Genomic DNA, 23,834 nt, shown 5'->3' on the forward strand with positions numbered 1-23,834 from the left:
ACTTTCTGGTTGATAATTAGGAGCTTAACATGACCGTAGGAAACAAGTGCACAAACTCGAGTGACAGTTCAGAACTACGCTCTTAATTTTATTAAAATGGGAAAACGATATCATATAGCTGTCATAGGAACTATCGAATATTTGAGCTGCAAGTTATCAAAGCTTCAATGTTCTTAAACCTATAAGCGAGTAAATCAAAATTTTACTGTTTTCAAGAACATTTAATTTTTGCAATAGCTGCAAGGGTATATGAACTTCGGCTTGCCGAAATTTGCTATCTTTCTTGTTTTTATTTTGTTTTGTTTTTGCTTAATTTTTTAGGGACACTAAGCAGCTATGCAATCAGTGCTTTAAATATTTGTGATTTTCAGATCTCTGATTAGCATTCGTTGCGAGCAGACTCGTTTTCTATTTCGTTACGACTACTTTAAGGTGCTCTGAGTGCAATGTTGCCGTTACGCCTGCGCAGCTTCGCGATTTTGAGGCTGTTCGATGTTCAACGCTTTTTCATCGCACTTTCCAAACTTCGGGTGTTAATTTGCCTAAAGAGGCAATCAAATTGCTAACCAACATGCCGAATCTATCATGGCAATGTGATAGCTGCGTAGCGAGAAGTGATTCGCACTCAAAAAAAGACGAGATCATGGAAGAACTTCCTGAACTTAAAAGCCTTTACTTGCATTTAATTGTAAAGTTTCAATTCGCAATTTCCCGAGTCCCGGCTAATTTTAACACCAACCAGCGGAAGAAGGAAAAAGTTGCTAACAAACCTCCGACTTCATCAACTTTCCAAAATATCAATCCCGTTGTGTCAGACCATAACCCTCCCACAGAGGGCTTTAAAGTTGTCTCCAAGAAAAAATATAAAGAATCGCAACAACAAGAAGAGTATTATTGGTTCGGCGCTCACTTATGATCAACTTGGAAGTATATATTGGCAAATTCGCTGTAAACACAAAGCCAGAGGCGCTGTGCAATATTTTTTCTGATAAGTTAAAAGTAAATTCTGACAGAATATCATTCCAATCCTTAACAAATAAAAATTGTAGATCTGGGCACTCTAAAATTTATAAACTTTAAGCTTGGAGTCCCGGAGCAGTATTATCAGACTGTCTTCAGCGGTGAGCCGATTCATTTACAGGGATAGACAGCACTTGGAGTCTACCGTTGTGGACATTACGTACATCTACCCCTACCAAGCTTCCATAAAAAACCCCCAATAATGACGTCACTTGCACTGACGTCATTAGCGGTTCACTTTCGTGCATCATTTATAACTGCAGTTCTTAACTTCATCACCAACAACAAATGCATAAGCTGGTGCCTAAGCCGCTCGCCCACTGCATTGTTCTTTCGAATCAACGAGCGCAGCCACAGCTGTATTCGCAACAAAAACAATATCAGATGATCTCTCCGGTTTCCTTGTGCACCCCTTTACTTGGAATGGGTCTGCTCTCATACGGCGCTCTCTTCGGAGTTTCGATCTTCTCATCATCATGCAGCTTTATACAATCAGTCGCTTTTGACGGCCGATTTGTGTGATGTACCCAGTGCATAACAACAACAACATCGGATGACTTTGCCCTTTTCTTTATGCAGCTCCTTGCTTGAAATGGGTCCGCTCCTACACAGCGCCCTCTTCGGTGTTGTGGATTTTACTATACCACTTTCTGACTACCAAGAAGCTATGGCAACGGTTTTAGAGAATTCGTAATACAAGAGAATCGGAATTAGTTGCATAACAGTTAACTATAACCTGCATCTGTTGGGCCTTTCCAATTAACTGAATAGATAAGTTTATTACTTTTGAATTATTTAATAAATTGAAGCGTATTCTTATACATTTAAGAAGGATAAGCAAATTCTTAAAAATAAATAAATTAAGCTTACTCGATTTACGCAATATACAGCCAAGATTGAAATAAGAGCATATACTAAACATTAAACACTTAATTATATTTAAAAATACATGACCGCCGTTTAGAGCATAGTATGACCAATGAAAAGTTTTCTCACAGTTCTATGCATAGCCAAACAATTTTGGAATTAAATAATTTTAGGTAAATACCAAATAATGACAACAATGCGTATTTTTAAGACTAACAATTGGTTACACTAAAATGTACAAAGTGATTGGCGAGACTTTATCCCACGATTTATTTACTTTGAACTATAAATCTAAGAAATTTTCTAAAGAAATCCAGGAAACTTTCCAAGCTGCGTGTCATGATTTTGTTTAGCGCGCAAACTGACATAATTGGGCTGCTCTATTTCCCAGTCGGTACACGTGTTCGGTTCGTAAACTTCAGTAATTGGAGGCCAATTATCTATTTTGGAAACGTCATACTCAAGGCGCATGTATTTTTGCTTTGATGTGACCCAGTTTTGATCCCGTCGAACTTGGTATTTTTTGAATACAAGATATTCAACTAGAAAAGATTCGACAATAACATGACAAGTAAATGATGCTGCTCCGTAAACAAGCATAATATAACGAAAGCTCATAACAGGAGGTACGATGAGCTGAAAAAAATTTACTACCCATTTACTGGGGTTAATAACCAAATAGACTATCAAGCATACATTAACAATAAATGCTAAGCAAAGTGGCCAGTTCGTCCACAGTGGTTTCCGATATGGCGCACCCTTGGAAAACACAAAAGCAAGTATTATGTACTGAAAACTAGATATGCAAAACATGGTGTAATTTTCATAGCAACCCAAATGTTTCTCGTCCGCATGCTGAAATGGTTCGAACCACGGCTGTTGGTGAAGATGAAACCAACCTAAAAAGAAAAATGATTGAATAAAAAAAATTGTATTATGTTGAGCTTTCGTCCATATACTTACCAGTCACCTGAAATCCTGTTACAACAGTAAGATGTAGTAAAAGGGATGCCAAAGGCGTAGAAGATATTAATGAGCTGAGGGGCACTTGTTTTACTAAATTTCCATCAAACGCTTCTGTTTTACCGAAAAAGAATGCAAATATCGATATTATTCCCAGATCTACATACAGATACTGCTTGTCTGTCAGATTTGAGTCGATCGAATACAGAATCATTACAGATATAAACTGAACCAGCGAATAGGCTGCCATATACTTGAAAATACCAAAAGACGTGACTAATGCAGCGCGACCTTCTTTTATAACTTTTAAAACCGCAGAAATCGTGGGGTTGCGTGAAGTAAAAGGCGACGCTATAGACGCCTCGGTCTCGCTTAACGAAATACCAGCATGAGCTACTTTCAAGGCACCGCAATCGTTGGCACCATCACCGCACATGGCAACGCAATAGTCCAAATTTTGGAGTTCTATAACTAATGCTTGTTTCTGATCGGGCGACATTCGCGCGTAAATTGAGCCCCGGGTTAATAACATTTTCATTTCCTCGGGAAAATGGTCTTTAACAATTTGCCAAGTTTTGCCATCCATTGCAAATAAATAGTGTTGCCGCCAGCTTTCGTCTTGTGGGCGTTTCATTCCAAGCTCAACATCGCAATCTGTTGCTCCATTGTGGGTCCATGTGTCTGTGGTTTTTACACTGGCCAAACTATCACTTGTCGGCAGAACGCTTTCTGCGTAACTTGAGCTCAATTCATTAACTAATGAATTCGTAGACTCCAGACGAAAAAGAGTTGAAGCACCGTCGGTGCTAAATACACTTCTACGATTAACGTTACCATTGCAACTTGATGTTAATTGAGATAACGAAGGGATTTTACTTCCCAAATCTAAAGTGTACTGTAACTTGTACTGATTATCCTGACTTTTATCAACAACACATTCAGAACCACTGGGATTGGTCCGAGTATTCGCACCATCATCAAGGATATCTGCGTGCACAGTAATAACAGCTTGCGATGCACTTACGATGCCACAATCACGGGCAACGCTCATAGCGGTTAATATATTATCGCCTGTAATCATAATAGTTCGAATTTTGGCTGAGTTTAGTGCATTAATAACTTTAGCAGTATCTGGTTTAAGGCGATTCTCAAGTATTACAAAACCAAGAAATTCCAGATTGGATTCAACCTCTTCGCGGGTTAGTCGCTGTATTTTTGTATAGTTCATCTTGTGGGCAAGGGCTTTGAATGCAATGGCAATAACTCGGTATCCTTTTTTTGCAAATGACGATAATTGTTGGAAATAATTATCAGGTAAGCTTTGCGGGGAGCACAGCTTATGCAACATCTCTGGAGAGCCTTTGCAGTAGACATTAAACACTTGGTCACTGAGACAACGAGTAATAACAGACATTCGCTGAAGGCTCGATGTAAATGGAAATTCTCTAACGATTCCATGATCAACATTTTTTTGATCTTGCGAAATGCCAACAGTGGCTAGTAAATCGTCTACTGAGGATTGTCGGTTAATTTGCGTTTTAGTTTCCATATCCAGTGAAGACAAGTCGGAAAGGCAAGCTTTCGGTTGTCTCAAAATTGTTGGGTAAATTATTCCATATTTCTCATTATCTGGAATGTTACTTGAGTCTTCCAGTGTCCAACCCGTTGACTGAAACATTTTTAGGTCCAACGGATCCCCCATCATTGTGCCGTTCAATACAGTGATAGAATGACACGTTACCATACCAAAGAGAAAATGATCGTAAGGTAGACGGTCAACATTGTTTAAGGGTATTTGAAATTGATTAGTTGATGATTTCGGCACAACCCCCCACATGTCCAGTCCATCTTCAGTAAGAGTACCAGTCTGAAATAAATGAATGAAAATGAGAAAATTTATATACAATATGTGAAAAAAAATAAAAAAATTAATAATATTGCTTATAACAGAATTTTTTTTTAATTTGTGTTTAAGATTGCATTACAATGCACAATGCTATCAAAATATTTTTTTGATTGTATGAAGTCGAAATATTGTTTTAAAAAGAACTATTTTAATAGTAAAAAAAAAAAACTTTTTTTGGCCGGATGGTAACCCTTTTTATTTGGACCCTTTTTAAAAGACACTTCTTTCATAAAAAAAGTTGTATCAACTCTTTGGAAATATTTATGATTCTAGTCTTCCTTAATAAGTAGGTAAAATTAAAAACTAACAATTTATGAGAACGCTTTAGTCGAGTTCCCCGACTATTTGATAACCGTAACTCAGCTAACAATTTTCGAAATTAATATTATCAGTACAATGTCAAATGGCGTGTTATATGAGATCATATACTTATTTATTTAAGTAATATAAGGAAAGAACAAGTCAGCAAATAAAACAATTGAGCGAATAAAGATCTTAAAGCAACTGATTAACTGAATAACTGAGCAACTGAACAACTGAACTAGTGAGTAACTGAACAACTGAGCAACTGAATAAGTAAGCAAAAAAGAACAATAATTGTGAACATGTTCAGTTCGCTCACTTAGGGGCCGGATGGTTTCCGAGGCTGAAAAAAACCGGTTTTTTGCGACTTTTTTCTCGTTCTTGAGTGCAAATATGCCTATATTTGAAGAGTATCTGGGATTCCTTTTTTTTTTATTTTTATTATTTATTCCGTGGTGGCGGTCGGTCGGAGTCTCTTAAAAAATGGCTCCTTGCGGTTGTCACAGTGATATTGAAAAAAATTGTGAAAAATGTCATTTAGATCAGACCATTACTTTTCGAGTTACGTTACGCATCGACTTAAAAAACGTAGTTTTGAGAAAAACGCATACCTGCCTTGTGAACGACTACAAGATAATTGGTATCTAAACGATTTTTTTTTTTAATTTTGATTATAAGTATTTTCAAAATATTCAAAAAGATCGACAAAAATTGGTTCAAAAAATCGATTGTTTTCAATTTGACGGGTTTTTGTTATTTTAAATTATTTTTTTGGAAGTGGTCAACCCGGTAACGGCATCTTTTCTAATGAATTTGTTTGATTTTTTTCCGATCTCTACAAGGGCTCAAATCATGTCAACCAGGACTCAGCGATTTTTTTTTTAAGACCCCACCCCACAGGCCTGTATCTCTGCGAATATTGAGTTTTTATTGCGTATTGCTAAGAGGCCAAGATTCAAAATTTGGTCAATAATTAATTTAGGGATTACGTTCAGGAACACCTTCAAATTCCTGATGTGAACTTAATATAACCAACCAATTTATGTCTGCTACGTAAGCAAAAAATTATAATTTTTAATGCCCAAGATATGTATATGTAACTCGCTATGCTTGATTAGACAATTCTTCGTCAATGCTAACCGTCTGTGGCACAGTCTGTCACATAGCTATAAAACAATTAGGATCGCAACTCAGATTAAATTTAAAACTAAAGAATACCTAATTGAAAATAAAAAACAAAAATTAAATTAAATAGTCGAAATCGACTTGTTGCTAATTTCTGTAGTGCAGCAAGTACCCAATAAGTAAGATGAGTTTCATTGAAAATCTATATCCTTCAGCCTGCTGTTTTTGTTGTTGTTTCCTGTTGTTAGTGGTGATAGTTCCCAACGATAGTATATTAATATGCCAAATATTAAGTTATCATCGAGTAAATATCGGTAAAAAGCTATAAAGCGTAGAATGCAGCCATTTGGAGCACTTTTTTCCCGTCTCTACTAGTAATAGTTTTAAGTCTATAACTGTTAAAATTAGTTTGTATCTCCCATGCGTAAATCAACTGGTAAACACGAAGAGTTTTTTTTAATAAGAATCTGACTTTTAGGTCGCATGACTGTACCTCTAGATAGACAACGACGTCCATACTCTGTCTGTATCACTACGGCTGGTGATCCAGAGGTAAATATATATACTAAGGGGTCGGAAACGATTTGTTGTAAATGCTGCATTATAATTAAAAGTATACAATTTTAGTTTACGAGTAACGGGTATAAAAATTAATTGTTTGGAAGAGGGGCAAGTAAAAAATTTCACAAAGTTGAATATTAATTTATATAAAGCTAAAACGGTTATCTTGCGCCGGCTAAATAATCATACAAATGCAAATTTTTAGCTTTTTATCAAGCTGACGCTATTTTACAAATCGTTGTCATGATGATCCTAAAATCTTTTTAAAAAATGGTTCATTAAATATTTGTAAAACATTTAAAAGCCTTTTGCACATAACAATATAAACAAACTTCAACAAGCCGAACTAAATATTCCCTTGAATCTATTGCAAAAACAAGAAAGGAAGTAAACTTCGGCGTGTCGAAGTTCATATACCCTTGCAGCTATTTCAAAAACTAAATTCTCTTGAAAACGTTAAAATTATGATTTACTTGCGTGTATGTTTAAAAACATTGAAGCTATGATGATTTTCAGCTTATTTATTCGATAGTTACTATGGCAGCTATAAGATTGTTCCTATGGGAGCTAAATGAAATTTAAAACGTAAAAAAAAATTAAAAAACACCAAAGTTATAATTTATTTTTATTTATTTTTATGATTGTTCCTATGGGAGCTATATGCTAGTCGGCTGGATCCGACTTATATACTACCTGCAATAAAAAGACAACTTTTATGAGTTTCAGGCAGATAGCTCTAAAACTGAGAGACTAGTTTGCGTAGAAACGGACGGACAGACGGACATGGCTAAATCAACTCGCCTAGTGACCAAAGTTTTAATTTTTTTAAATTTTTTTTCCGATTGTTCCTATGGGAGCTATATGCTAAAATTAAAAGATACCAAAGTTATAATTTTTTTTTATTTATTTTTCCTATTGTTCCTATGGGAGCTATATGCTATAGTCGTCCGATCCGGCTCGATCCGACTTATATACTACCTGCAATAGAAAGACAGCTTTTGGTAAAGTTTCATTCAGATAGCTTTAAAACTGAGAGACTAGTTTGCGTAGAAACGGACGGACAGACGGACAGACGGATATGGCTAGATCAACTCGCCTAGTGATGCTGATCAAGAATATATATACTTTATAGGGTCGGAGATGTCTCCTTCACTGCGTTGCAAACTTCTGACTGAAATTATAATACCCTCTGCAAGGGTATAATTAGAGAAGTTACAATTTTGTTAATTTATTTTTTTTAAAATTCCGGTGTTCCCATTATATAGTCGTCTGATTTCGATCAAATTCAAAAACGGTATTAAAGAACAGTCCTATCTTAATAAATGATATAGTGATCTAAGTGTATCGGTTTGTGCATACTGAGAGCTATAGAAAGTCATTTGGTTTCGGAGAAATGGCGGTGAAAGTTCGAAAAGTTCGCCGGTGGAAAGAAAATAATTTATTTTATTATTAATTTGATAACACTACACCTCGGTATCTCTATACAATGCTCCCTTCAAAAGATATTCAATAAAAAAGAATTTAACTGCATTTTTAAAATAATTTTTTGTCGTAATCGGCACAAAGCTGCACAATAAATAAAAAAAATCAGCCTTGTTACTTAACAATTTAAAATTAAGTAAATAAAGAAAGTTTTTTTTTAGTAAAATAAATAATAATCGTCACAAAATTTGATATTTCAGAAATTTTTGGAGTTGGTGAGATCGTCGCTTTATTCTTACCTCGTCAAGAGGTGTTTTTGTTTGATTGACATTTCCGACAACTATAAAGTTTTTACTACCGTCCGATTGTGAATTCAGAAATGTGATGTAAAGTGTAAAAACAGGGTTGATTTTATCAGCTGAAATCAGCTGTGTTTGTATCAAACCGAAGGAACACTACTGTCCAGTTAGAGTTATGTCTTACTTATAATCTTAAGTAAACTCATTTTTCTACATAGAGACATTATCTGTCCCAGATATTTTAACTGGCACTCAAGAGCCTCGCCCTGAAGTTTACACTTCAAAGTATCTATATGCAGTTTTATGCAGTTCAATTCAACTCTGTATATATTATTCAACCGGTTCAAATTTATACATCAGGATTCTTGAAACTCCTTTAGAAACCAAGATAACTATTTTATATATATTAAAAAAATGGGTCGTTGCATTTTGTCATGACAACAAAATTATTAATTCTAACATGACCAACAAACATGGGTGCCAGGACACAAGGCCATCTTTCGACAGTAAGAGGACACAAGAACTTATAGCCAAAAGCAAAACGGATATCAGCAGGATTACCGCAGTCATCCCCGACCATTGGGCTATCGGCACACACGCCTTGAAGGTGGGACTGCCGTATAACACAAGCTGCAAAGAAACGGACGCACAAGAGACTCTTAAGCACATGCTTTGTCATTCTCCAGTACTAAACCAGATCAGGACGCGGCACTTCGGAGACTACCAGTTAGATTCATTGAGGGATGTGGGAAAGCAGAAGATTGCAGCTATCTTAGGATTCCGAAATGAGGCAGGATGCTACTGATGCAAACGCATTTACAGCAGTCTAGGAGAGTGTGGATCATAACGGAGCTCAGCTCTACTTGGAGATCTTTAGTTCCAACAATTGGAAAATGTAGATATTATTAAAAGGTCAGAAAGATGTATTAAAATAGAATAACAAATGCAAACCAACCCTCTTTTTAAGCTAACTATATGCTAAATGTCCTAATACACATTAATTTGACGAAACACTTTGTTTGTTAATAAGATTATTACGATTATACGAACCTTGTCAAAGCAACAGCAATTTATGCTTCCTGCTACGTTAATAGACCGTGGGGAAATACAAAATATTTCACTAGCCTTTAAACGCTTTTGTGCATAGAAACGACCGACGGTCATTGCCGCTGGTAGTGCTGGTGGTACAACAATTGTAATAAGGTCCAGAGATTCAACTGCTATTTTAACGGGATCCGTTCCCCGCAATATCTGAAGATACGTTTGGAATTTTATTTGTATTTAATAATCGATAAAATAGTCAACTTACTTTCGTTAAAAGTGTATAAATGAATCCAATACAAGCTATTAATGCAAGAAACTGAATAAATTTATACGAATCTTGTTCAAACTTGTAGTCTACAGGTGGGGGATAAAGAATAGATCGTATTAGTTCCCCTTTGGCTGTTATGTTCCCAGTGTTTATCACAAATGCCAATACTTTTTTTGATCCAATGTATCGAGTCTGGATAACCTTTGTACCACAAAAAAGCGTATGCCTGGCGTGTTCTGTTTTATCGAATATCATGTCGCGTTTCGACGGTAACGGAGTTTTGGTCACTGGCACACTTTCGCCTGTAAGCATAGACTCGTCCAGGATACAGTTTCCCGATAATAATACTGCATCACACTGCATTGTACAGCCTGAAGACGGTATTTCAATTATGTCTCCCGGAACTAGTGATCGCGTTGGAAACTCTTTGGACAGTCCTTTAGGATCAACAATCCAAGCATTTCCAGTGTTATATACTGTTTTTTGAAGTACATCTTGATTCTAAGAAAATAAATATTTAAAAAACAGTTTTATGAAATCTATATAGTGTCTAGTATAGTATATAGAGATACTTGCCTTTTTCGTTTGCAAAATAGAAACAGTTACACCAAAAATTGACATTAAAAGTATTACGCAAGCATAGTAGTAATAATCATATGTGAACCACAGGATCACTGAGAATATTTGAAAAACGTAAAAAGGGTTTAATACTTCCAAAAAAAGCAATGTCTTTATATCTCGCAATGGCACAGTTATTTGATTTTCCCCAAAAACAACTCGTCTTGAAATTTGCTCATTTACAGTTAATCCGCGTTGTTGGTGATAATATGAACAGGGAACATTTAGGTCGAGACCATTTATCTTTTGGAAACAATTAAGATTGTTGTTCCATGCGTACACTAATTGCTTGCACCGAAATATTCGTAAGGATGAACATCCTGAAAAACACATGGTCAATTATTGAATTACTTTATATGTTCGAATACTACATACTTTTAAACAGCGCAGAGGTGAAATGAACCGATAGTTGCAACGCGTTCTCAACATTTTCATCTTCTAAATTCATCCTTTCTGTGCCCGACGGGTCCTTATGCAACAGTGTCCTGAGAAAATGTTTTGCACTTGAGCAAAAATTTTTTTTTATGCGAATCGATTTGTACTTACTTAAGGTGGTTTACAGAAAGGACCTGAATTCGCTTTACGTGATATAGTTTGTGCTTTCCTTGATAATCTTCTGTTACCAAAACCTGTTCAGCCTCCTCCAACGAACATTGAGAGCAAGTGGCAAATAGGTACAAATGACGCCACCAATGTAAAACGAGCCGCAGTAGACCGCCAGTTAAAAAAATACAAGTCCAGCAAACAACCGTGCGTATATAAGAACGACGATAGCCGCATATTATCATTTGATCCTCCTGATCTTGATTTAATATTCCAGTACATGGTTTAGAATCTAAAACGAAATTTACAAAGAATTATACTTAAATTAAGAACAATTTTACTTAAATACGTTACGAATCTACGAATCATACCTCTTGACTCTTTGGGGTTAATCATAATTCAATTGCAAGGTTTTCTGTACTACAGGTTCCAAAACAGAAGAAAAACTACCTATATAAATTCTGATTAACACAGAAAAAGAATAAATATTTAAAAAAAAATATTGAGTATTTTTGGTAAAGTAGATTTAGACAATGACTTTTAATATTTGACAAATATCAATGTAAATTGTTTAGGATAACATGTAAATTAACAATGTCTTAAAACGCAGTGGGCTATGTCGATTAGCTAAGACAAGTTAACGAAAAAAACAAGACAAATTCAATGAAAAACTTAAAACCACGAGTTGCTAGCGAAACGGCTAATCGAAAAGGCAACATCAGTAGATAAAAACCAAATGATAAGAGTCCAAAACGCGCACTTGTTATTATTTGTCCGCCTAGAGCAGTCCGTCTCATTGCCCTTCATGTTTTATTTTATTCGTTTATGCGTTTATATGTTTATTGGGCGTTTGTTGATGGTTCGTAAGGGCTTTAAACTGTTGACAAAAAAAAAATGTTGTGTGAAAATTACTAAATAGCCAAATCTGCGACAACTTTGTTTCATACAAAGTTAAAATGACTATATATAAAATTTAGACGCACTTTTACACACATTCACGAAGTCCATAACGAAAACAATAAGTAACAATCTTCATCAATTAATGCATACGAACGTACACACAATCATACCCACAAGTCTTTATGTGCAGGCAAGATTGTATAGCGTTGATCAAGACATGTACATATACAAACACAGAAATATTTTCAAACCACTTCGGCATATTTATATTTACACATGTGTTGGTTCGTATGTATGTTCATCAATTTATTGTTTTTAAAATTATACTACTTTCCTATCCGAAAGAGTCGTTGAATGAATGAGAATTGTAGAGACAAGCATATTTTGAAGACCATTTATGCCACCAAATATTGTCGATCCACATGTTTAAAATGTAATAGAACATTTTCGGTGTAACGTTTTACCCTTCCCAATATATAATCAGACAATATCGAACAAAATTTTATATATTTCAGATAATAAAAACGAGAACTAAAAAGATTTTTCAGAATTCAGAAACACGTAAAACAATTTTAAAGTTTAGTGTTTAACAAAAATTTAAATTTAGTTAGATTTTTTTGTTCATATAACTGTGAAAGCCAAATTTATATTATCTCCCAATTTTGTTGTGTGTAACAGGTTTTTTGTTTAACCTAATAATATGTATGTCATATATGTATGTATGTACAGATGTTTATCGAGTGTGACACAGAAATGTTATCGTTTAAAATTGACTTTAAATTTGTATGTACATCATATGTATGTACATTCAGACGGAATTTCAACAGAAGTGACGTATTCACCCCGTACAATTACTGTAGCTCGAAGTTAAGTTCAACAAAACAATTTTAAAACTTAAACGTCCACAAAAACAGAACTGAACAGGCAATCAACATAATTTAAATGCTGCATAATTTTTATACTCTTGCAGAGGGTATTATAATTTCATTCAGAAGTTTGCAACGCAGTAAAGGAGACATCTTCAAACCTATAAAGTATATATGTATATTCTTGATCAGCACCACTAGGAGAGTCGATCTAGCCATGTCCGTCTGTCCGTCCGTTTCTACGCAAACTAGTCTCTTAGTTTTAAAGCTATCTATATGTAGGATCTTTCCCAAAAGTTGTCTTTCTATTGCAGGTAGTATATAAGTCGGAATGAGCCGGATCGGTCGACTATAGCATATAGCTCCCATAGGAACAGTCGAAAAAAAAATAAAAAACAAGAAAGCAAGTAAACTTCGGCAAGCCGAAGTTCATATACCCTTGCAGCTATTTCAAAAACTAAATTTTCTTGAAAACGTTAAAATTATGATTTACTTGCGTGTATGTTTAAAAACATTGAAGCTATAATGATTTGCAGCTTAATTATTCGATAGATCCTATGGCAGCTATACGATTGTTCCTATAGGACCTATATGCTATAGTCGTCCGATTTTGATAAAATTTAAACCGTAATTCTGAAATATTTAACCATTACTATATCTCAAAGAACTAAAAAAAAAATTAAAAAACACTAAAGTTATAATTTTTTTTTATTTATTTTTATGATTGTTCCTATGGAAGCTATAGGCTATAGTCATCCGATTTTGATGAAATTTAAACCGTAATTCAGAAATATTTAACCATTACTATATCTCGAAGAACTAACAAAAAAATTAAAAAACACCAAAGTTATAATTTTTTTAAATTTATTTTTCCGATTGTTCCTATGGGAGCTATAAGCTATAGTCGTCTGATCCGGCTCGTTCCGACTTATATACTACCTGCAATAGAAAGACAGCTTTTGGGAAAGTTTCATGCAGATAGCTTTAAAACTGAGAGACTAGTTTGCGTAGAAACGGACGGACAGACGGATACGGCTAGATCAACTCGCCTAGTGATGCTGATCAAGAATATATATACTTCATAGGGTCGGAGATGTCTCCATCACTGCGTTGCAAGCTTCTGACTAAAATTATAATACCCTCTGCAAGGGTATAAAATATTATAACTTTCCTGTTTTTTAATTTTTTTTTTTAGTTCTTCGACATATAGTAAAGGTTAAATATTTCAGAATTACGGTTTAAATTTCATCAAAATCGGACGACTATATCATATAGCTGCCATACAAATAATAAAAATATATAAAATAACTATGTAATAATTGAGCTGCAAATCATCACAGCTTCAATGTTTTTAAACATATACGCAAGTAAATCATAATTTTAATGTTTTAAAGAATATTTATTTTTTGCAATAGCTGCAAGGGTATATGAACTTCGGCTTGCCGAAGTTTGCTTCCTTTTTGTTAAATATTCAAAACTATTTTTAAGACTTTTTAATTAAAAAGTAGCAAACTACAGAAAAAACGGCTCAGGTTATTTCAGCCAAGTACCAAATTCAAGTTTATCGCCATTAAAAATATTTAAGTATATTGTATAACTGCCTTCACTACACCCTTGATTACTTTTTGTATGATTTCACCAATTTTTGTTGTTGTTTCTAGGTATATGGGCGATTTACTCCTTTAATGGGTGATTTTGGTAGGATATTTTATATTTTTAAAAGTCGATTTTTATTGTAGATTATTATGTCTAAAATGTAAGAAACTGACAAGTTACACTGTTTTATGCAAATCGTTTTTATTTAGCATTTCCGATTTTTTAAAATTTATGACGATTTTCCCGTGAAAGTCATTTCTAAAATGGGTTAACATCCCAGCGCCAAAATTGTTGGTCGGATGGTTTTATTGACCAAAAGACAAAACGTTTATATTATCCAACATTTTTTTAGGATCATAATGTATCGATAATTTTTTTTTCTTTTCCTTTCTTTGTATGGCGCGCAGGCTATGCGAATTTTGATAATTTAGAACGAAACGGCAAGCCGAAGTTTTCATAGGCTTACAATCAAAGTATGGATAAGAAATGATAAAAACCATTATGTTAAGCAAAGAAGAAGCGAGATTATAACACAGTCATTCGAAAATAACAAAATTTATTTAACTACACCCTTGCAGAGGGTATTTTAATTTCATAAAGAATATATATATATGTATATTCTTGAGCAGCATTTTAATCAAACCGGAGAACGATGTCATATTGCTGCCACAGGAACGATCGAATAATTTAGCAGAAAATCATTATAGCTTCAATGTTTTTAGATGCTTTAAAGACTAATTCATATTTGCAGTAGCTGATTTTTGACATTATACAGCAGCCAAAGCTTTGTATTTTGTATGGTCGTTGTCTTGCTGGAACCAATTTTCACTTTCCAGCCAATAATCTTCATCACTTTGCTTTAAATTGTTTTTTTAAATGTTGATATAGAGTATTGATCCATAATTGTCTCGATAAATGTCAACTTCCCACCCCGCTTGCTGATATACACCCCACCACCATAATTCCGCTTCCTCCACGTTTCACCGTGAGATAGTATTCCGCTGAATTATTCAATTGTTACTATAATTTTAATAAAATTATCGAAGTATATTCAAATCAAGTGAAAAATAGCGAAAGTTTGTTTTGTTTCCTAAAACTTTAGCCTATCTCAGAATTTAATCAAATTCGAACCGAAGCTCTAACTTATGAGAGCTAAATTTTGTTGCCAACAGATTATTCTTTAACGAGCTATCTAACTGTTGAAAAACTAATCCGGCTTTTTCTCACTTATATTGTACGTGTAATATAAAGACATTTCATGCATGTACCTTTTAAACTGAGAGACTAGTTTGTGTAGAAATGGACGGACATACGGAAGTGGCTAGAGCGATGATGATCAGAAGTATTTACATATACCATTTATGGGGTCGGAAATGTCTCCTTCACTGCGAAGCAAATTGTTAACTGAAATTACAATTGCAAAAAAAAATTGCACCACTCAACACATATTCTTTTTAATAAAAAAAACTTTAGATTTTTTTATATTTTTAGTATTTTTTCTATACAAAAATAAGTGTAATGTTTTTTTTAAATTCCTTTCCGTATATTATTTGTACTATTTTTTTTACAAAAGCTGTTTTAAATACCGAAAAAAAACACCGGTGTTACGGTTTTTAAAGAACTGTACAAATTTGGCCAAATTGTCTTGAAAAAAAGCATGTGTTCATTAGATTTCACTTTAATTTCATTGTTTCCATCATTAAAATTAATAAATAACAAGAAAATGGGACGTGGAAACCAAAGCAATTTGAAAAAGCGTGTACTCTTCAAAAAATTAATAATGAAAGGAAAATCTTATATAGAAGTTGATCGGATGTTCAAACAAAATGATAAGCAACGGCATAACCATCAGGAAAAGCCTTTAGCCCGTGGCCGGAAGCGATCTATGACCCCTCTTTTAGTCGATTGGATAATTCGTGAGAGCAAGAAGGATCCCTTCAAGCCTGCTACTGCGCTTAAAACTGAAAATAAATGCGGCAGATTAAAAAGTTCGCACATATCTAAGGCTTAAAAAAAAGATACCACTTTTAAATGCGAGTCAAATTGCCAAGCATGAAGTTTGCCAAGGAACAATCAAACTGGACTTTCCAAAAATGGATGAGTACTTTACGATTAGACAAGAGCAAGATGAATATGTTTGGAGGAAAAGGATCTCGGTCGAACGTCAGACGACCAAAGAACCCAGAATACAAGCACCAGTACAACACGAACATATTAGTATAATGGGATGTGCTTACTTTTCCTACTTTGGAGTATATTAATATATATGATAAAAATCATCATGGATCAGCACGTCTACGTGAATATTTTGGAAACTATTTGCAGAGTATGAAATGCCGCTCGAACAGGTATTCCAACAGGACAATACCACCAGGAATGCCAAGGAAAGGTTCAGGGTAAACTCTGACAACGGTTTGGAGTTCTGTGGACTGCCGTCAAGAAGGCAGTTGCTGCTTCTGAGCCAGCTAAAATCGATGGTGCTACTATTATCTAAGACTTTTTTATTATTTCATTGTTTATCCCCATTTTGTTTAGAGTCTACCATAACTAAAAAGGTGTACAGCGCTTACCTTAAGTTAAAAATATAAGTGAGGCGACTATTTAAACATTGATTTTGCTGGTGGTGCTTATATGTTTTACAGTTATACCATGCTGAACAAATTAACCTGGCTGTTCTTATTTCAGTCAAGCAAAAAAAACCTCTTGACGAGGCTATAATAAATTGACAATCGCACCTTTAACTACAAAATCTTCTGATATCAGATTTTGTGACGATTTTTTTTTTTCCAAAAAAAACGTATATATTTTTTATTAATTAATTTCTGATTCAGCACGCTGCTTTGGAATTGTTAGGTAACAAGAATTGCGCCGAATACGAAAGTAATTAAATAAAAAAAGTAAATTTTTTCAGTCATAAGTTTGAGACATTTTCGACACTATAACGTATATATTCTTGATCAGCATCACTAAGAGAGTCGCCATGTCCGTATACCCGTCAGTCAGTCAGTCATATGCATGAAACTTTCCCAAAAGTTGTCTTCCTGTTGCAGGTATTATATAAGTTGGAACGACGTTATATACATATAACGAATATACATATATACACCAATAAGCCAATCTGCTCCAATCGGGCAGAGTTGAAGATTTTTAAAGTGGTTCATCAGATAGCAAGTCTGGATCACCAATGTTAAAATCAGTACTCAGCCCGGTCAAAAGGCTTTTCACCAATACACAGCTAATTTCATTAAATGTTAAGATCCGATAACGGTTAATACTTTAAATTTAAGCCAAAACTTGACCTCAGGTTTTTTATTTTGTGATTTGACTTTATACATACCATCGACAAGCCGGTGAGAGTCCTTTAGATAAAGTTCTTCGATGCTTGGCTCGAGGATGCCTTCTTCGTTTGCTTCACTCATGCGTTCATGATCGGGACGAATATTCTGGAGTAACGGAACAGATCTTACTGGCGAGTTTGTACAGCCGTTAGCTAAAGTATTATTGTTCTCAACCTTAATAGTTTTGTTACTGGGTCCTTTTTCACTTTTTCTAGGCTGTACTAATGTTGCCTCTACATCGTACGCTTGAGCGGGTGAATGCCACCAACTAAGCTTCAAGAGTTTATTTTTCGAAGCAATTTGAGGGAACTGAAGATCCTTCTCCGTTTCGACATCCACATCTATAATTTTGTTGTTCTTAGCCAGATCTGGTAATGATTTGAGCTGCAAAGTCTCACTATGAGATTTAGCAATCTCAGTAGGCTTACCCTGACTTGTAAACATCTTTTAAACAGTTAGAACTTAGAAAGCATGTAGTTTTGCTATTTTGTTTTGAGTTTTAAAAGTTTTTGGGCGACTCTAATGTCAGCTGCACATCTGGCCTTTACAAACTATCACTCTGAAGCAGGAAAAGAAACCAGCAATTGATTTCCCAAATATCATTTTAGTTCTGTTTGGCCTACTCAATTTGCTCAAAAACATGGGACGAGCTTGGGTATCATTGCAAAGTGTCACGAGTTTAACCGTTAACAATTTGAAACGCGTTTTTTTTCCGCTGCCGTCCTCTAAATAAAAATTCCACACGGTGGCATGAGAGATGCAGAGCCTGCTTTTCTGCTGCTGGGCTTCTTTCCCAGTTTTTCTTTAATCATCCAAAACATGCAATAGGCTTTAAACAAGTTCCTCCGCTTCCCACGCTCTTCTCAAAAAAGAACTGTTTGATGTACTCCTTCTGTAGAATCTCCAAGCTTAATCTTGCCCCGCTGGGCAGGGCGCCAATTAACCTGTTAAACCTTAGTTTAAATACACCGTAGTACCGCTTGAGCCAATTTCTCTTTAAAAGCCCACTTTTTTCCAGATTCTTCTTTATAGCACCTTGAACTGAATTCATTACGATACAATTGCTCGGATAAACTTCTTATTTTGACAATTGTAAATTACGTGACAATTTCTTTGTGTTTGTAACAATATGATTTACAATGTTTTTTTCCATTTAGGACCATGAATATTACTGTTTAGTTATAAAAAGATCTGACGTAGAATTAAAAATGGAATGCCACTTAGTGAACATCACTCTAGTTTTATTATATGTTTTCTTATATTTATCTTTTGTGGTACCATTCATTTCATTAAGAACAGCGTTCAATGGCATGTTACTAAGTATCCATGCAACAGCATGCGTATGTTTGCCAATTGATAGCCTTCTCTTTTTTGTTTGCCTTAATGATAGTGCATTTTCTGAAACGAAAAGATGTAGTTAAGTAAGTTATCTTAATTTTATCCTTGCAAATCTTGAAATAATTTTAGCGACAAACTGATATTTTCGAAATTATCAATATGCACTTTTAAGTGACAGTATGACATTATCATGGTTATATTCTTAGGGTGGTTGTGGAGTCCATTATTTAACACCTTTCAGTATTCATGAAAAACTGATTTAAGAAAATTTTAGCAAAATGTACTTGCCCCAAAAAATATTAGAATTCAAGAAACTACGGCAGCCCGAAGTTTATATACCCTTGCAGCTATTGCCAAAATATATATTATATGCGTGTATGTAATAAGCCTATGAAGTTAGAATGGGTTCTGGCTTGGTATAAATCTGCTATCTGAACTCAACTATTGTGTTCTCATCCAATGGGTCTTTAAGTAGATCCTTGACGATATATTGATGTATCATCTATGTATTGAAGTCCCCAGCAAAAATATCAAACATGGATACGATATATTTAACAAAGTTCTCAACATCGATGTGTCGATAGTAAATTTTTCACGAAGAACGCCTGTTCAGCAAAGCAGGACAACTTGTGTATAATCGCAGATGTTTGCTTAAACCGTCCATGGTGAACAAACTACTATTTTTGAACAGAAACTACGATCTCATAGGTTGAGAAAGTTTTTTTTTTGACTCAGGAAAGTAACCGAAATGTACCAAAATTTTATTTTCTTATTATGAAAGAACAAACAAAAAAGGAAGCAAACTTTGTTAAGCTAAAGTTTATATGTATACCCTTGCAGCTATTGCAAAAATTAAATATATTTTATAACATCTAAACTTTAATTTATATGCGTATTGTTTAAAAACTCAAGCTATAACGATTTTCAGGTAAATTTTTACCTATATCCAAAAGCAGAAATCAAGTGAAAAATAGAGAAAAATATAAGTTACATTTTTGTAATTGTTCCCATGGAAACTACCTGATAGTCGTCAGATTTTAATCAGATTTAAACCATAATTCTGAAATAATAAACAATTACTATATAACAAAGAACTAAGAAAAAAAACAGCATTTACACTTTTTTATTTTTTCACGAGTGTTCCTATGGGAGCTCTATGCTAGATGTGTTTTAATATATGTGACTTATATACTACCTGCAATTGGAAGACAACTTATGGGACAGTTTCGTGCAGAAACTGAGAGACTTGTTTTCGTAGAAACGGACGAAAGGTCAGACGGACATGGATAGATCGAGTCTTCTAGTGATGCTGATCAAGATAATACCACTTAACTTCGATTGCGTTGTAGGGGAAATACTTAGGTTGAGCTGGACTATAGCGTTCTTTCATGTTTTTTTAATTGAAATTCATCAATGAATAAACGCACCATTGAAAAAGATAATGATGCTGTCAGAAGAGTCGGAAATGGCCCTTATATGGCGTTGTAAGCCCCCACCAGCAGGTTCATACATTGAATTGTATTTCGTTTGTCATTAAGCTTCAAAGTCATCTTAGCTGCAAGAGATACGGTTCATGTTAAAACCATGTATCTAGAATTGAAAGATTGTTCTGCCGACAAAATGTATATGTCTCAAGAATGTAATTCGATATCAACTTGTCCATGATGTCACAGATTTTTAACACCTACAATTTAGCCAAAACAAAGCATTATTATTTTAACAGACAAAGAATAATTTAAATTTACACAATCAGCTGTTCTCTTAGCTAAGATAATAGCCATGTAGACACTTATTTGCCAAGAAGATGAAGATCTCGTTAGCATCAGTTTATTTACGTATGAGCTCTCGACCCACATATTATTTATTTAACATCAGCAATGTTTAATAAACCTTTCAGATTTCGTGACGTAATATTAGCGAATGAAAAGTATCTGTTAAAATATGTATTTACATATGTATGTATGAATATCATATACTAGTTTTAATCTACAATTATACATGTGTAAGCACTTTGTATCTAGAACATTTTTAAAAATGCATACATACATTCAAATCAATAGTCATATAAACGGATAAGTCACAAAATATTGCGAAAGGGAGATTGTGCACATGTATTTAATTTAACCCGGATTCAAGAAACTTTATATAAGATTAAATTAATTTTTGCAAGAACTATCAAAGTATTTACATCAATATATCGATATTTTTATAATATTTTCTGTAGCGAGTTACAGACCTTTTATAGCTTAGGGACACTTATACCGCTGCTCACAGCAGCTAAATAAAAGTTGTAGCGAACGAGTTATATTGTCCCGTTCACACAAGCACCTGCTGCAAAACTAATACAATTTCGACATTCGCAAGTGGAATGTTTTTCCGCACTTAATAATTTTTATCCACTCTTGTTGGCTTATGGTTGATGATATGGTGAACACTACTATCTATTCACGTGGGTTTCCCATTAATATGCGGGCTTTTCAGAGCTCTTTTAGGTCATTCAGCTTTTTAATCCACAGGTCAAATGGAAGTCTTAAAGTCGAAATGGTTTAGGTTCATAGCTACAGTCTACTGTGGGAATTGGCTACTTCTTTTTCAACCAGCTAATAGCCCAGTCCCACAGAGACCATCCAAGCGAAACGGTGGGATTTTAGATGGATGATGGACTGGTGCTGCGATTAGGATTACGGCAAGTGACACTTGAGTTTGTTTACAGTTATCAGAATAGTTATTATATTCGAAAGCCACAAAACAAGAAAAGACACAATTGTAGAATAAATCACTTAATCACTTCCACGCTCCTATGGCGACACTTTCTCACAATAAAAGTAATACTGTTTTTATACTCACAAAATAAATAAATATGAACAAATTTTTGGTTGGTATATATTTATTCGATTACCATCTGTCGATACGGAATAAACTTTCTAACCTTTCAAACTGGTTTTTTTCATGGGAGCTATATGACATGGTCGTCCGATTTAAATCAAATTTAAACGGTAAGTCTTAGACTTGAAACTATCACTAAATATCAAAAATCTAACAAAAAAAAATGTGAAAAACAGCTATGTTAAAATTTTCTTAAATTTTGTTTTCGCTTGTTACTAACGGAACTATATGCTATAGTCGTCCGATCCAGCTCGTTCCGACTTAAGTACAACCTGCAAAAGAAAAACAACTTTTTGCAAAGTTTCATGCAGATAGCTTGAAAACTGAGAGACTGTTTGCGTAAAAACGGACGGACGGACGGACGGACAGACAGACGGAAATCGACTCTTCTAGTGATGCTGATCATAAATATATATACTTTATCGGGTCGAAAATGTCCCCTGGGCTTTTTAAATGTGCCTGATTACATTGGCGCACTCCGACAAATGCTAATGCCAAAATGTATTTTTAAATTTCTTGAAGTTTCCATATGAACGTAAAGTTATAGCCTGATTCCATTGCCGCATTAGTGGACTTTTTAAATGTGCCTGATTCCATTGGCGCATTAACATTTAGCTAATGCTACTCCGACATGTGAGTGGCACGAACAGCTGATCTGGGTTTGTTTACTTTTGAATTTTGGCAAATCCAAAAGAAATTAATTAAAATTAATGAACATGAGTGAGTTTACTAAACTCTGTAATGCTCAGCAGGACATCTATAATGCGACCAAGGCATTTGCCAACTTGGACGACAAGGAAGAGAAGCTGATTGCGTTGTTATGACGGGTTTGCAATGGAGACCACCATAGTTTCCAAAAAGGGCTAGGACCCCCTTGTATGTGGGAGTTATTTAATGCCAGAGATCCAGCAGTAATGCATTGTGGTACTGCCACGCTGCATTGCAGCGTGCGCTTTAGTTTTCAGTCATTTTTATACAAAATAGATTTTATATTCAAAATACATCAAAAATTGCGCCAACCTTGCATATAGAAAACAGCTGTTGTAGTGGTGGCACGAACAAAATATCGTTCAGCATCGGTATTTTTTCTAAATATGTTCGGGGCGAATGGTTTTTAATCGCATTTAAAAATCGCATTTATTTTAAATGCGGCATTTAGCTTTATGGGATTCCCTGTGTAAATAAATGCGCATTAGGCTAAATGCGTTTTAATGCGCCAATGGAATCAGGCTATAATGCATTGTGGTACTGCGAGCAGAATTTGCTTTCAGTCATTTTTATACAAAATAGACTATATATTCAATATAAAAAACAGCGGTTTTAATGGTGGCACGAAAAAAATATTGTTCAACATAGGTATTTTCCGGTATTTTTTCTAATAATGTTCGGGGCGAATGGTTTTTAATCGCATTTAAAAATCGCTTTTATTTTAAATGCGGCATTTAGCCTTATGGGATTCCCTGTGTAAATAAATGCGCATTAGGCTAAATGCGTTTTAATGCGCCAATGGAATCAAGCTATTAGAAAACGATTTAAGTGGGAAAGAATTTTATTCGTTTTTTTGTCTTTTTATCGTTTCATGTAACGCAATTTGTATGTTCATTTGTGAAAAAAAAAATATTCTGCCGGTTGGACTAGTGCAGTTTTTCGAAATGGCGACTTTACATGCAGTAATGGAAAACTAAAAAGCTCACAACTTTTATGTATTATGAAGAATCCAATAAAAAAAACCGACCAGCCACCCAAAAAACAATTCTTGGAAACAACTTAAATCAAAGTGAAAATCACCAAAACTGACATTTAAGATGCTTGCTTTTAACTAGTCACTAAAAATAGGCGCTGTGAGGAGTTGAATAACTGCCCACAAGCTAAGAAACAAGCAGAGTAAGCGCATGCAAGCAGTGGCCTACCAGTTACCAGTTACGCGGCGAATTCGCCCGTAGTAACGGTAGTGCGGCGAGAGAGAGTGGT

At 34.7% G+C, this 23,834-nt stretch overlaps 1 protein-coding gene across 8 annotated transcripts; it reads right to left on the bottom strand.

The window, feature by feature from the left end:
• Window positions 1–1,796: 1,796 nt before the first annotated feature.
• Window positions 1,797–21,230, bottom strand: LOC128263728 (polyamine-transporting ATPase 13A3). Of its 8 annotated transcripts, XM_052998832.1 has the most exons (10): window positions 21,024–21,181; window positions 17,814–19,037; window positions 17,639–17,744; window positions 10,943–11,231; window positions 10,772–10,881; window positions 10,355–10,716; window positions 9,776–10,279; window positions 9,517–9,717; window positions 2,851–4,717; window positions 1,797–2,786 (listed from the first exon to the last, which is right to left on the bottom strand). In XM_052998832.1, the coding sequence occupies exons 2-10, from the start codon at window positions 18,081–18,083 to the stop codon at window positions 2,191–2,193; spliced, it is 4,305 nt and encodes a 1,434-aa protein (XP_052854792.1). In that variant the 5' UTR covers window positions 18,084–19,037; window positions 21,024–21,181; the 3' UTR covers window positions 1,797–2,190. The 8 variants fall into 8 exon arrangements, with proteins under 8 accessions (XP_052854792.1, XP_052854791.1, XP_052854786.1 ...); XM_052998831.1 differs by lacking the exon at window positions 21,024–21,181 and adding an exon at window positions 21,214–21,230 and having other exon boundaries at window positions 17,639–19,037; XM_052998826.1 differs by having other exon boundaries at window positions 17,639–19,037.
• Window positions 21,231–23,834: the final 2,604 nt, after the last annotated feature.

This window comes from Drosophila gunungcola, unplaced genomic scaffold, assembly GCF_025200985.1.
Source record: "Drosophila gunungcola strain Sukarami unplaced genomic scaffold, Dgunungcola_SK_2 000018F, whole genome shotgun sequence".
In the NCBI taxonomy this organism is placed as follows: domain Eukaryota; kingdom Metazoa; phylum Arthropoda; class Insecta; order Diptera; family Drosophilidae; genus Drosophila; species Drosophila gunungcola.